This window comes from Protobothrops mucrosquamatus, unplaced genomic scaffold (assembly GCF_001527695.2).
Source record: "Protobothrops mucrosquamatus isolate PMUCROS unplaced genomic scaffold, P.Mucros_1.0 scaffold267, whole genome shotgun sequence".
Classification (NCBI taxonomy): domain Eukaryota; kingdom Metazoa; phylum Chordata; class Lepidosauria; order Squamata; family Viperidae; genus Protobothrops; species Protobothrops mucrosquamatus.
Window position 1 is genome coordinate 444,914 of NW_015386612.1, and position 14,368 is coordinate 459,281.

The 14,368-nt window shown below is 38.7% G+C and overlaps 1 protein-coding gene across 1 annotated transcript in view; it reads right to left on the reverse strand.

Annotated features, from left to right (window-relative positions):
* CSF1 (colony stimulating factor 1) overlaps positions 1-9,418 on the reverse strand; it is a 13,312-nt gene extending 3,894 nt beyond the window's left edge. The window contains exons 1-4 of the mRNA XM_015814614.1: positions 9,291-9,418; positions 2,903-2,965; positions 2,166-2,330; positions 1,011-1,176 (exon numbers count right to left, since the gene is read on the reverse strand). Of these exons, the coding sequence (XP_015670100.1) occupies positions 1,011-1,176; positions 2,166-2,330; positions 2,903-2,965; positions 9,291-9,416 (520 nt within the window). The 5' untranslated portion in view covers positions 9,417-9,418. The remainder of the gene's footprint in view (positions 1-1,010; positions 1,177-2,165; positions 2,331-2,902; positions 2,966-9,290) is intronic.
* Between the last annotated feature and the right edge of the window lie 4,950 nt (positions 9,419-14,368).

The following is a 14,368-nucleotide window of genomic DNA, read 5'->3' on the forward strand; positions in this document are numbered from 1 at the left end:
AAACATTTCCCCTATAAAACCAATTAAAAAGCAAATATATTAATGGCTGTGTCATATTTAAAATCTTTAAAAAATTTTAAAAATTATTCCCTATTTAAAATTCACCCTAGGTCAGTCCCGCTTGTTGAAAAAGCCATGTCTTGAGGGCGCGGCGGAAGGTTAGGAGATCCGGAATCGTCCGGATCTCGGGGGGTAGCTCTGAAATTCTCTGCCATCATATTAAAAGATCCCATTTCTGGTGGTCAGGCACCATTCTAGGATTCTTGTATCTTTAAGCAGAAATGCTACAGTTTTGAAAATCAAAGTTGATTGTGAAGATACTTAGAACAAAAGTAATTATCCGTGGTATGCTTTTAGGCAGTCTTTATACATACTGCTTGAAGTTTCTCTCAACGCTAACAGAAGCCAAATACGTAATAGAAGGCAAAGAAAATACAGAAATATTAAAGTTGATTAACACAGAACAATGGGTAATGGGGAAGGGAAGAACTTCAACTGACATTTTGTTAAAATCCACACCATCCTGCTGTATAGCAATAGCAATAGCACTTAGATTTGTATATACCGCTTCATAGTGCTTTACAGCCCTCTTTAAGCGGTTTACAGAGTCAGCGTATTGCCCCCAAACAATTTGGGTCCTTATTTTACAGACCTCGGAAGGATGGAAGGCTGAGTCAACCATGAATCACGGCTCTTATATATGCACATAAGAGTCAGGAATCTGCAGCTAGATCAAACTTAAACAGATTCAATGTTGTCTTTACTTCAAACTAAGGAGGCCCACTGCATTTCCATTCAAATGAGATACCTGTTGACTTCTAAGACTTACATTCCAGCAGACAATAGACAACACTTGCAAGTATAAATGCACAGAGAAGCCTGCTACACAAACATAAATGCACATATATAAAAGCCACAAAATGCTTCACCCAATTTAAAATCATCCCTTCCCAACTCTGTGCCAAACTATTGGCAGGAAATGCACATCTGAAAAGTCTTGAGTTGTTTACCTGGAGAAACAATCTCCTTTTCCTGTGATTCCGAACACTTCTGGAAGACCCCACTGCAATCATCTGTGAATGTATTCTTGCTCAGAAACTGCTTGGCTTGGCTAAAATATTTGTGCACCAGTTGTAAAGTCTGCCGTGCAGTCAGGGAGAAAGTCTTGATGCACTTCTTTCAGAGTAAACAAAAAATATGAGGGGGAAAGAAATAAAATTAGCTTCTATTTTATCTATGACAGCATAAGAAATTATCACCAGCCAATCAACTACAAAACTAGTTTCTCTACTTCTATAAGCAAGGCCTATTCTCAACTCTACACTGAAGATCCTACAAGGAATATCCAACATATCAATAAAATTTGATATGAGATAGAGCAAATACTTCCTCAGTCCCTTAGGTAGCTTCAGTCCCTAAAGCTTAAGTGTAATCAAATACCAACATATTAAACATTCAATCCACAAACTCTGTTTCCAGACTGACTCTGTAAATCCCATTGGTTATTTGGGGGATTTTCCTAATACTTCTTTTTCTCATATTTGGGGACCATTTAAATTGATGAAAAGTTCTGGAGAATTTAGATGATTGCATGCCTTTTTGAGTCATTTTGATTGGTCCTAAATGATATCAGGCATATTTTGCATATTTTGTCCCTAGGCCAGCGTAAGAAGGATTCCAACCAAAGATATAGCTATAGCTGTTAAACTGGAAGCATTTCCTTCCCAGTGCAGATAGCAAATGTTTGGAGGAAGAAGCAGCTGGCTGAAACCTATCCATTGCTTCAAAGGCCCCAAACTAACTCCCTTTCTGCCCTGTCTTATTTTATTTATAAGTTTTATTGGTTTTTAAAACATAAATCACATAATAGTCGGTTAACAGTGTGTTTGCTTAGTTTCTGCCCTGTCTTAGGTACTTTAAAATTATGTATCTGTATGTGAAGCTTAAAAATGTGATTAAGGTTATATCTGGCTTCTTTAAGGTTATATTTGGTTTCTTTAAAGGTAGGCACAGTCAAGGAAAGACACACTAAAGCATTTTTTTCAATTCCCTCCTCAGCATCCTCAGCTCTAATATTTAGGTGTCAATTGTCCATCAGCTTCTCAGTCTCATTAAATGTATTAGCATTGTTTCTGAGGATTGCAAAACTGATCAATAAAATTTACCTTATTCTTATCATTGGGAGGCTTAATGCATCTTCCAAGGTCCAGGTATAAGTCCTTTATCAGATGGAGTTTCAGATAGTTTGGAGTATTACTCGTGAAGTTAATGTTATCGATGATATATTTCAGGGGATTATAGGCTGCTTTGAGAAAGCATTCAGTATTACCCTAGAAGATAATAAATACAAATATCAGCAATGAAAATATTCAGTTTTGGTATGAAAAAGTTAGCATTCTTCAGATTAAGTACTATTTTTTCTTCTTGTTACCACCTGTCCTTTCCAAAAAGGGACAAGGGGTAAAAATAGCCTTGAAGATGATCAATAGCCTCTTCTTGCTTGCTCTTCTTCAATTATAAATGGTCCAAAGAGGTAAGACAATCAAACGAACAACAACATCAAAGGCTCATAAACCCCTCTTGGGGTATTTTATCTGAGAGCTCACCATGGACCAGATGAATAACTAGATGTTAATGATCTCTCTAACATCTTACAGGACTCCCTGTATTACCCAGAAGATATTGGCTACTGGGTAGTAGTGACCAAACTAGAGGAAGAGAAAAGATATGCAGAAGCCCAAAACTAAAGCAAAAGTCAGCACTATACTCACAATTCCTTGTAGTGAAAAAAAATAAATCTTAAAAAATACATTGAAATCCACTGCTCCAAAGTCTGACATTAGAAGCTCTTATATAAACTCTAATTGGCAATGTGACAAATTGAATACAGTACAAGACTTACCAGTTCCCTTTCATCCACGTATTCAAAAGATCGCAGGCAGGAAGTTTCCATCTGACTATCAATCTGTAATGAAAAAATACAGGGTAAATGTCCGTTAATCTTACTCTGTTTTAGCTATATGAATCCAAAGAAAGCTCCAAGGAAGCCAAGATATCTAGGGCAAACGTAAACACTAGTGACAGCATAACAAGGTTAGAGAACTGAATTCCTTGCATAAACCTAGAATTTGTTTAGGGAGTTGCAGGAAAAGTGAAACATAGGTGTTTAGGAGAGATAAATCAGGGAATGGTCAAAAAGGCACATGACTGCTCCACTATCAGATCCCAAATAATCACTAGCAATGTCACAGAGCAACTCAGGAAAAGGCAAGCAGGAACTCAGTGAGGAAAAAAGCTTGGCTCACTATCCCATGAATGATAAACAGTTTAAGAGCATCACTTTCGGTTTTGGGTTTACCATCTTCAGCCTGTTCTCACTTGCCCAAAGGATGGGGTTATTTTTTTTTTTTGATTCTGCCAAAATGGGTTCTAAGCCAGCACAGCAACAACTAGGCACCAACCAGTTAACCAAATGAAACTCTGGCAACTGTTTCTGCTTTCTGGATACTTACGCTGAAAGACTCTTCAAGCAACATCACCAGGGTAGAAATTATACAATTTCCATTATTCTGGGAATCACGTTATCCATTTCATAGCCGTTCTCTTCCCTGAACATATTTGACTATGAATTTACAATTTGCAGTGGTAGTCCTTGATTTATGACTGCAACTGAAACCAAAATTTTGGTCGCAAATCAGGACAGTTGCAAGTTGAAGCACCCACTTGACTGGATCCAATTTTATGACTATTTTTACAGTGGACGTTAAGCTTATCACATGGTCATAAGTCTGAAATCATTATCTCAAATGAATTTTTTTTGCCAGAAATTGGAAAAAAAATCACAGATTACAGTCATGTGATTGCAGGACACTGCAACCAGTTGTAAATGTGAGCCAGTTGCCAAGTGCCCAAATGCAGTCATGGGACCGCGCATGTGTGTGTGTGTAACATTTTATGATTGCCAGAAGTACTTTATGGGCTGTAAACCATCCTTTCTGAAACCTTGTTAACTTCAAATGGTCATTAAAAAACCAATTGTATTTATTGCTTTGATTTAATTCTATCATTAGGGCTTTTGTCAGGTATAACAAGAAAAATCACACTAGAATGAAAAACAGCTTTACAAATTCAAGTGTCTCTGCAAGTATAATTCAGCTTTTGAAACAGCTACTGAAATAGATGATGCAATGAGGTTTCTGAATGAACATTGTTACAACATGACAAGCATAATTAAAATGGCTTGTACAGTTAATCCTGCAACTTCCCACATGATTTAAAGGCATTCTACTAGGGAATTCATGGAGTTTTAAAGATACATTTTGATCATCCAATCCTTTTCCTAGATCTAAGTGGCATGAAAATCCCACTCTCTGTTCCAAAATCTGTATTCTCTTTGGGAGTAGGGAAGAGAGATTTTTATGATAGTAAAATGCCATAAATAGTGCCAAATAAGTACATAATACTTCCATAATATTTGAAATTGGAATCATTAAAGTTTTGGCTCCAAGTAAAGATATACGAACTAATCCTAAAATTTAGTCATGGCTGCAAAATTAATCAGCAGTACATTTTATTCGAACAATAAGCTCCATTAAGGTGTGGCAGCGTAATATTTGAGAAATAGTGTGAGATACAAATGACTCATTCTGCTTGGCTTAGAAAAGATACTGAAAAAATAAGTGCACTTTGTTAATAAACAAAGTGAATAATGTATTATTCCTGTCCAACAGGAGATTGAAAATTTTAAAAAAATTAAGTTAAAACTTAAAACTATAAATTACCTCTATCAACCAGATTATATTATCTACCTGTTATTAAACTAAGACTTGCTCTCAACTCCAATGCCTATTATTTATTTACTGGTTTGTCTGCAGGATTTATAGGCTGCTCCAACTCCTGACAATGAGTGATTGACAGCTTCCTAACATATAAATGGAATAAAAAAATAGAATCAAGTAAATCAGTGACTAGAGATGTTCCTATGGAACCAGAAGCTGAGGCTAAAAAATATTAACAACAAGGCAGACTTTATTCTCCCAATCAAGAGGGCATTATAGCAACCCAGTTCCCCTGGATTGATGAGCAACCTTGCTTCCATCAGTTTTTCTAACATTCAGAAGAGAAGAAGCCGACCACATCTCAGATAATATGTTACTCCAGAGAAGAAGGGCAGCAACTGAAAAAGTACTTCCGTGGGTCCCAAAAGATGACAATCTCTAATTGAAGAGGCACATCAGAAGTCCACCCTGCCAGGTCTTATTGAATAGGCAGATATTATAAGGCAGGGTTTCTTAAACCTTTTGCCATCACACCTCCCTTTAGTGTAATCTTAATGTACACACCTTCCCTAAAAATCCAAACACCAAAATGAACACATATAAACAATGAAAACAATACAATGAAAGGTAGATTTATTTTAATAATGTAGCTAAAAGGTTCTTCACACTTCCCCAAGACTCTGCGTGCATCTCCCCAAAGGAGGTACAGTATACTTCAGTGTGGGAAACCTTGTTATGGGAAAAAGGTGCATCCAAAGATATCCCCAAACCATGAACCACAACCAATGTCTTGAACTACACTCAGAAGCCAACTGGCACAGACTTCTTGGAGTAAAGGTGTCACATGAGTGCCTTCAAAAAGATTCATCACTACCCCAAACTACCTCACTCTTCACAGCTGCAATTTCCAAATGCTCCAGTGCTACACATCACAATATTCCATATGAAAGGTGACTAAGGCAAGAATGACAGCGAGTAATGTCTGCGGTTACAGGAAGAGTTACAACTGGCATCCTAGCTGTAGCTCAGCAAAAGGCTTTTTAGCCATATATCTGCCAACTGCTCAAGTAGAAGCTATGACCCCCAAAATTAAATTTGCACAGGGAAATATAACCCAGTTTGAAGTTAATCATGGAATCCCACTGGAAGCGGCCTATCTTCTATCCCACAACTATTCCATCTTATTGGGATTGATCTCAACCAGTTCACTCCCCAGATTACTGAACAAACGTCAGGGACATCAGTTATTTTCCAGTAGTCAAGCTATATAGTTGGGCATTGTCAGCATACTGGTGAAACCTGACTCCAGGCAGCCAGATGACATCACCTAGTAGATTCAGGAAGATCTTGAAAAGGACTGGGAGAGTAGCAAGCCCTGGGGAATTCCCCACTTCAGAGATCTAAGATTTGATTTCTCATTAGCAACTGATTGAAGCCATCTCTTTGGGTAGGTGAACAGCTGTAATACTGTGCCCTTTACGCCTAACTATTGGAAATGGATCAGAAGACTGTTCAATGATATCCAAAGCTATTGAGAAATCAAGCAAGACGAGGAGGATTACCTATCCCTATCTCAGTCCTATTAGAGATCATCAATGGACACAATCAATGCTGTGCCATGGTGAATCTAGGCCTGAAACCAGACTGAAATGGGTCAGATCCTCTATTTTTTCCAAGGCCCAATGCAATTCCAGCCCAACCATTTTCTCCACAACCTTTCCCCAAAAGGGAAATTTGGAGATAGGCTGATAATTGCTCAGAATGTTTTCTGAGAAACTCTGAGAAAATGAGTTGAGAAATGTTTCTTGAAGAAGGGGGATGCCACTGCCTCCTTTAAGCACATGGTAACACTTCCTCTCTGATGGATGCATTTCCCACCACCAGCTTTCTGTCAGCTCCCTGGAAACTTTCACTACCAGGAAAGAGGGGCAGGGATCCAGACTACAAGCAGCAGAGGACTCTTATTTCCTCAGGAGTTACAGGAGCAAAACTATCCCAAATAGTGTTGCAATATGGAATCTCAGTCATCTTCATTAGCCTTGCCTGGTGAACCTATACATTGGACCTATACATTATTAAAAGATTGAATGTGATAGCAGCAGACCCCATTGCCTTACAATCTTCAAAGGGGACAAAGAATGAACCACAAATACATCATGCTCCTTGAATATTCTTTGGCAACTGATATATGTAAGCGATAGCAGGTGTTTCAGGACTGTTTAATATACATATTTCAATCAAGATGTTTTCAGATAGGCAGGAATTTGCTTCCCTAGGGAGAGAACTGAACTCTGGAAGAGGAACACTAGCAACTCAACATTCCTTTTTTAGGGAGGTTTATCCCAAAGTCAAAAGATAAAAACAATTTATTCTTACAAGATGTTGTTAATAGGGACTGTTTGTAATAAATATGAATAATCAAAACATTGAAGTATTATGTTGATGCTTTCTTGTTAGTTTTTGCAGAATCTAGTGCTATATGGCACAAAGATATTAAGACAGAAGAGCCCTCTCATTAATGTTACAGAAAGCAGACTCTGGGTGAAAGACTAGCTTGCTATTGGCAAGAACTATCCTCCACAACTTGGGTGGTGTCTGGGTGTATTGACAAGAGATGTAAACTCCCACAATTATCCAACGAACATGGCCGTAATTGCCTTGAATTGTGGAGGACTAGGGAGGTCTGAGCTAGATTTTCAATACTGGTCAAGGAATGGTGGAGAATAGAGAGGATTCAGGATGGCAAAGAGACTTTAATAAATTCACACGATCAGCTCAAACATTTGTCATCCTCATACAGGATAAAAATATATCAATGTATGCTCACCCCATAAATGCATAAAAAATGGGCAAGATAGAAATAAGAAAAGAGAAAGGCTTTCAGAAGCGTCCCTAGAATAATGCCTCACCTCCTGGTCACAGACAGTTTTGTCTTCACATTTTTGTTAGCTAAATAATAATTGTTTTGAATCTTTCCTATTTGAATCAGAATTCTGTAAAGCCTCTGGGAATTTTGTAGGCAAGAAAAGTATCAAGATTTTTGAGACTTAGTTATGAAAACAATTCTTGCAGCAGAGATTTCCCAATGTTTATTAATGGTTTAGGCAAAAATCAGGATTCCAGGAGACTTTGCTTCTAACATTTTGCAGCTCTAGATCACCCTGACCATTAACTTGTCAGTTGTGTTAGCTTTAGAAAATCCAACCTGCATCAATTATGTATATAATTTCTGGATTATTCCTCCAACTAAACTTTTAAAAAGCATAAACTTTTAAAAAGCTGGAAGTCTTTAGATGGGGGAATAACCCAGAGTAATGATCAGGTGAAGAAATAGCAGCAAAATATTCATGAAGGGTTTTGCCCTAACCACAGTGCATTCCAAGCTGTGCTCAGCTTGTCTGGTGGCTTGGTTTTATGTCCTGAAGTTTTAATGCCGTAAGCCACCTGAAGTCACTGTAGGTGGCTTGGGTGGCCACATAAATTTGTTTCATAAAATAAATTATTATGGCATGTCAATGAAAAGATAGCAAATTGGACTAAACTTCAGTCCTGCAAATAGCCAATTGATCAGACCGTTCCAAGGTGGCTTTGAACAGCAGGAAACCAAAGACAGGGATGTAGGAACTTCATACAGCTCTTATTACAACAGTATATATTTGGCAATTTCATTTTCTTGCAGCACAGAAGGGTAATACTGCTAAAGTGACATAAACCACAAAATAAACTAAATGGAAGTAAAATAAACTGCCCAATAACTTGACTTTAGTGTGCCATGTAGGCAGCAGTGCCCAACTGATCTTGGAATTTGTTATTAGGATGAGTGATCACAAAAATACCAGGGATCATATACATCTTGGAAACTTTACCTCTCTTTTTCATAGTTTTTCATCCCTTCTATAATTTGCCAACAGAGATCTTAAACAAATCAAAAGTTATGTGTGTAATATAACCAATTATTTGGGCAGAATTTTAAGTAACTTTTATTTATGCACAAACCCTGCTTCCCCCCCCCTCCTGGTTTGCATATTTATTCTTCCAATGCTCTTGGTACACTAATCAAAGAAACTAAGCTACAAATTAGGAAGACCCCAGCCAACCTCTGTAGGAATCTCTAGCAAGTTGCTCTCAGTCAGAATCTACATTGACACTAGGGATATAATGCAAAACTACTTTACAGGTTTATTGTGTTGAGAATGGCCCAGCATTTGCAAACGTGAGAAAAGTGCCAAGATAATTTCAGAGTCCACTCTGCTTTCTTGCTGTCTGGTACCACATACTGTACAAAAGAATCACTTTCTTTCTGAACCTAATATTAGAGGGACTGGGAACAACATAAAACATTGGAAATTAGGTATACTATAACTTTATTTAATACAGACCCAGCCTGACTATTAAAGCTGGAAATCTACTACCAAGCTACCATCAGCACAGGTATCTGGTCCATATAATGTTACTTCTTAACATCATTATTCTTTTAATATCACATCCTTACTATACAATTTATAAACTCACCAGGTCAGTCAGGTTCTTAAGGTGGGATTGCATGATGAGCCGGTGGCAACCAAAATGATTCTGTTCAGTTTCATGGATACCGCAGGTTACAAGAAGAAACAAGGCTAATTGCACATAGGCAACCATGTTTTCCTGGGCTGTGGATGAAAAAGTCTCATATTAGAGCCTTACATTTTCTGCTCCTATAGATAGGGCTGTCCTTAGCATGCCTTTAAATTTCATTATTTTTCCTTTCTAATGTAAATCAACATTATACTTCAAAAATATGTCCTAAACTCGTCCATGTCTGGCTAATGTGGTGCTGTGCCTTCCCTCACTTTCTTTTCTTAAACAAGTAGCCATAGAATTTCCTCAGCTTATTTAGAGGATTCCTCACTTGTTTCTCCCCTGCCGTGGTTTGCCACACATCTTCCTTCCAAACCACAACTGCTGGGAAATCATTCTCTCTTCTCCCACTGCCCTTTGCTACAACATCTGACTAGCAAAGACTGTGGTACTGTCTTCAGAATTACCATTCATTACTGCACAGAGGTTTAGTAAAAAAATAAAAAAAGTGTAGCTTTTTTTTTTTTTTAAGTCAGTGCTAAAATATCGCAGTAATAGTTCCTTCTACTATTTGTACTTTCCCACCGGGCTTTTGCTTCAGACCAATTTGTGCTTGGAACGGACCATATCAAATTACCACATATCGGGGCACGGCTCCAACAATAACTCTTTTCCATCCTGCTGGCATCCATGAGTGCAGAAATCTCTGGACTATATCTATTTCTGAAGCCCGCCACATCTATTGAGCAAAGCCCGGCAGCACTGCTGCTAAGGCAGGAGTTTCCCAAGAGTGCTTTAAAGTGCACTTGATAGAACAATCCAGGAACCTTTTTCAGGAAGTTCTGAAGAGTTAAACTCTGGTTTGCAAGCATTCCTTTCTCCTTCCACCTCCATTCTTGTGTTCTTATTAGGAAAAGAAGAGGTCAGACAAGTAGCCAAGCTGGGAATTTCCCCCGTTGTTACAGCTCAGATGGATTGCACATTCCCTGCTGTTCTGTGACAAAGCTGGTTTTTCCCTTCCTTGTGGAGATGAAAATACTTGCTCCAACATAATGAAGTATTGCAGCTCTCAGCTCAATTTCCCTAAGTTCAGTTTTTAGATGTCTATTGCAGCCCTGTTCTGTGCCACATTTATTTATTTATTTAGAAAATATACTGTATAGATGCAGTGGTGAAAGAGTATATATAGAAACCAGGAGATTGGGAGTTCTAGGCCTGCTTTAGGCCTGAAAGCTGGATGAGCAACTTTTGGCTAGTCCAGGGGTCTTCAAACTTGGCTCTTTTATGACTAGTGGACTTCAACTCCCAGAATTCCTCAGCCAGGCATGCTGGTTGAGGAATTCTGGGAATTGAAGTCCACAAATCGTAAGGGCCAAGTTTGAAGACCCCTGGGCTAGTCACTCTCTCAGCTCAACTCACCTCACAAGGTTGTTGTGGGGAACGTAAGAGGCAGGAATATTAAGCATGTTTGCTGCTTTGAATTACATTTAAAAGTGGGATTAAAATATAATTAATAATAATGGCTGCAAACAACGAACAAAAATACTACCAAATCATAAAAAAATTAAATGCAATCAATATGTAATTAAATTAAATGCAATCAATACCTTCGAGACCGCCTTCTGCCACAGATTACCTCCCATCGGCCAGTACGCTCCCACAGGGTGGGTCTCCTCAGGGTGCCGTCGGCCAGACAGTGCCGGCTGGCAACCCCAAGGGGGAGGGCCTTCTCTGTGGGAGCTCCCACCCTCTGGAATGAGCTGCCCCCAGAGATCAGGGTGATCCCTGATCTCCCTTCCTTCNTGGCCTAGGATAATTTTTAAGAGGGGTTTTTTAGAGGGGTTTTTAATTACTTTTTAATTAGACAATTTAAATATTTCATTTTAATTAATTTTAACTTGTGATTGTTAGTGGTGTTTTTAATTGATTGTCAGCCGCCCTGAGTCCGCAAGGAGAAGGGCGGGATATAAATTCAAATAATAAATAAATAAATAAATAAATGTAAACACTAAGAACTAAACAAATCCTTAACAAGAAATCATTCAAATATTACAAGCAAGCAAGCATGTTTTAGCCCAGCCAGCCAGAATTAACCCTTTAAGTCACAAACATTCAAGGTATTTATTTGTATTCTGCCTTTATTCTTTTTCCATATAATTCAAGGCTGAAAACATATCCAACACGCCTACTTCCTCCTATTTTTCCCCAAAACAACAACCCTGTGAGGTGGGAGGGGCTGAGAGAATGCGACTGGCCCAAAGCCACCCCGTTCCTTCTTCTTCTCCTCCATATCTTTCCAATCCCCTAACTTTTATTTTCCAAGGAAATTGCTCAAGTCCCACAGATCAATTTGGAATTTCCCCTTCAGTATCTTCTGAAACTGCTGTTGTTTCAAAACAGACTTCAGATGCTAAAAATGGGTATTTATCTTTTGTTGCTTCCCAAAGCATTGTGTTCCAAAACATGAAAAGCCCCAGACGTTACAGTCTTAGCAGGATATGAAATGGTTCCAGATAGAGGGCAAATCTACAGAACAGGAGCGTGGAAAAAAGAAGGCTAAGAATTAAAAGTTATAAGACCACCAAGTTGCAGCAACCACCAACAGACAAGGCAGCTCCAGGAACTTACTTGAAAAAGCTGGATTTACAAACCACAGCTTTCTCCCACAGGAGCCAGCCTAGATGTGGAGACTAACCTCTCTAGGCCCCCACTTAAAGACTCTGTGCCATTTAAGGCAATAAAAGCAATGATCCGAGATAGCCACTATCATCTCCAGAAAGTTCACTTGCACTAGATGATTGGCAATCCTCTGCAGGACATTTGAGCCTTTTTTTTTTAAACGTTCTCAAATACTTTAATTAATATATATTAGCAACTGAGGATATAAAAATTGTTTGACTCTTCTGCAGAGGACTTCCAATCTATAAATCTATCATGTATCTATAAATACTAGGAATAACAGAGGAAAATGCTCCAGAACAAAAGTTACTCTATTCCTCAGAGATCAAGACCAGTTATTTGGGCTTCTATAACCAGACTACAAAAAATATGGGAAGCTACTAGAGGGCATAAAGATTTCGAGAGGTGTATGTGCTTTTTTCATTAGTGCCATCTGATGGGCCCTATGCTAACCTTATTCTTAGGTCACTAAAAGTATTTATTTGCCTAGCAATAAACCTGGCAGTGGCCTCTTTATCATGCTTCATATCAACTTTCAAGTTTAGGCAACAACTATGGAAAAGAATAGTTGCTTTTCTGCAACTTCAGCCACTTATTTATTTTGGTCCTTCCAAATACACTGGAGCACAACTCCTGTCATCCCAATGTTAGACAAGGCTAAGAAGGCTCAAATATATCTTCCAGCTGTTCTCTCTTGTTGGTTTTCATAACTTCTTCACTTTTGGATCCTACGCACAGCTCTCTTCTCCACTGGGCGGACGCCACTGCATGCTCCTTCCCCTTAACCTTGGCACCTTGCTGTCCACAAGAAAAGTCCTGTTTCTCCAGAACAGGGGTCCTCAACCTTGGCAACTTTAAGACTTGTGGACTTCAACTTCCAGAATTCCTCAGCCAGCAAAGCTGGCTGAGGAATTCTGGGAGTTGAAGTCCACAAGTCTTAAAGTTGCCAAGGTTGAGGACCCCTGCTCCAGAACAATATAGGGGTTATATTTTATGCCGTGGCATTCCAAAGGTATTGTCCTATGATCTTGGGGAATCTTCCCAAAGGCATCCAATCATTTCTTCACTGAACTTAGCAAAAGAGTCCAAAGAGAAGGAGGACAGGAGAGAGAAAAAAAAAGAGAGGAAAGATTTGGAAAAGACTTTGAATCATGCTTTGTGATTAATATGTCCACTTAGAAAGCCCTGGGAGACCTCAAATACTGTATGTTCAGCTTGAAAATGAAATAGATTTATAGGATCTTAACATTAACAGAACTCTTTCAAGCCTTTTTGTTTAACTTAACTGCCTGCAAACAAGAGCTGGCCAAGTATAGTGGTTAATGGCACCAGGCTAGGAACCAGTGTGAATTCTAATTCTGCATTGGCACAAAAATTCTGGGATGACTTTGGGTGAGTCACTCTCTTTCAGCCCTAGGGAGAAGGCAGTGGCAAACCACTTTCAAATTGGGAATAAAGATCTAGGAGCACTGATTAACCAGAAGGTATTAAAACTACATCACTAAATCATATTTTACTTAATTGTGGCAGAACATGTTGGTGAATGTAGCCAATTCTGGTTAAGCCATAAACCAGAACAGTTGCATTCACACAACTGAAGTAGTTAAGACAATTGAAGTGTTAAGTATAGTATGCAAAGTCAGGCCTACAAATTTCACTTCCCACACTCTTACTCAACATACCTGAGGATGCACAAAATTATTAACCACGTGTTGTTGGAGAGCTTATTAACTTCCAACCTGCCATGCACTATTGGCTTACTTTGATGGAACCCATTCAGAATGACTGCATTATAGGGGCTTGGCAACTGTGTATTGTTAACCATGGTCTCTTTTTCAGTATGCTCCATTTTATTTTGTGACTCGGAGCAAAACCTAGTCAAAAACAGGTTCAAATTGAGCTCTGAGAAATCAGAAAGACTATACAGGAAGAAAAGTTTCAAGTTTTTAAATACTAATTAGATCAGTGTTTCTCAACCTTGACAATTTTAAGGCATGTGGACTTCAACTCCCAGAATTCCACAGCCAGCAATGCTGGCTGTGGAATTCTGGGAGTTGAAGTCCACATGCCTTAAAATTGTCAAGGTTGAGAAACACTGAATTAGATGGTTTATATACTTGAGTACTGCACAACAGAAAAAAATCCTATGGTGCTCTAAAACTTCCATACCAGGAGAAAACTTTATCCCAAAATTTGACAAGTCCCTTATCTGAGGCTATGCAAACAGATCCACTCTGCAACCAGTATTTAAGCTCTAGTTTCAGTGGGCTACATGCTGGTAGCACTAATAAAGCAATGGGAGTGCGTTACAGTGCAGCTGATTTCAAAAGAAAACAGCAACTTATTCAGGACCA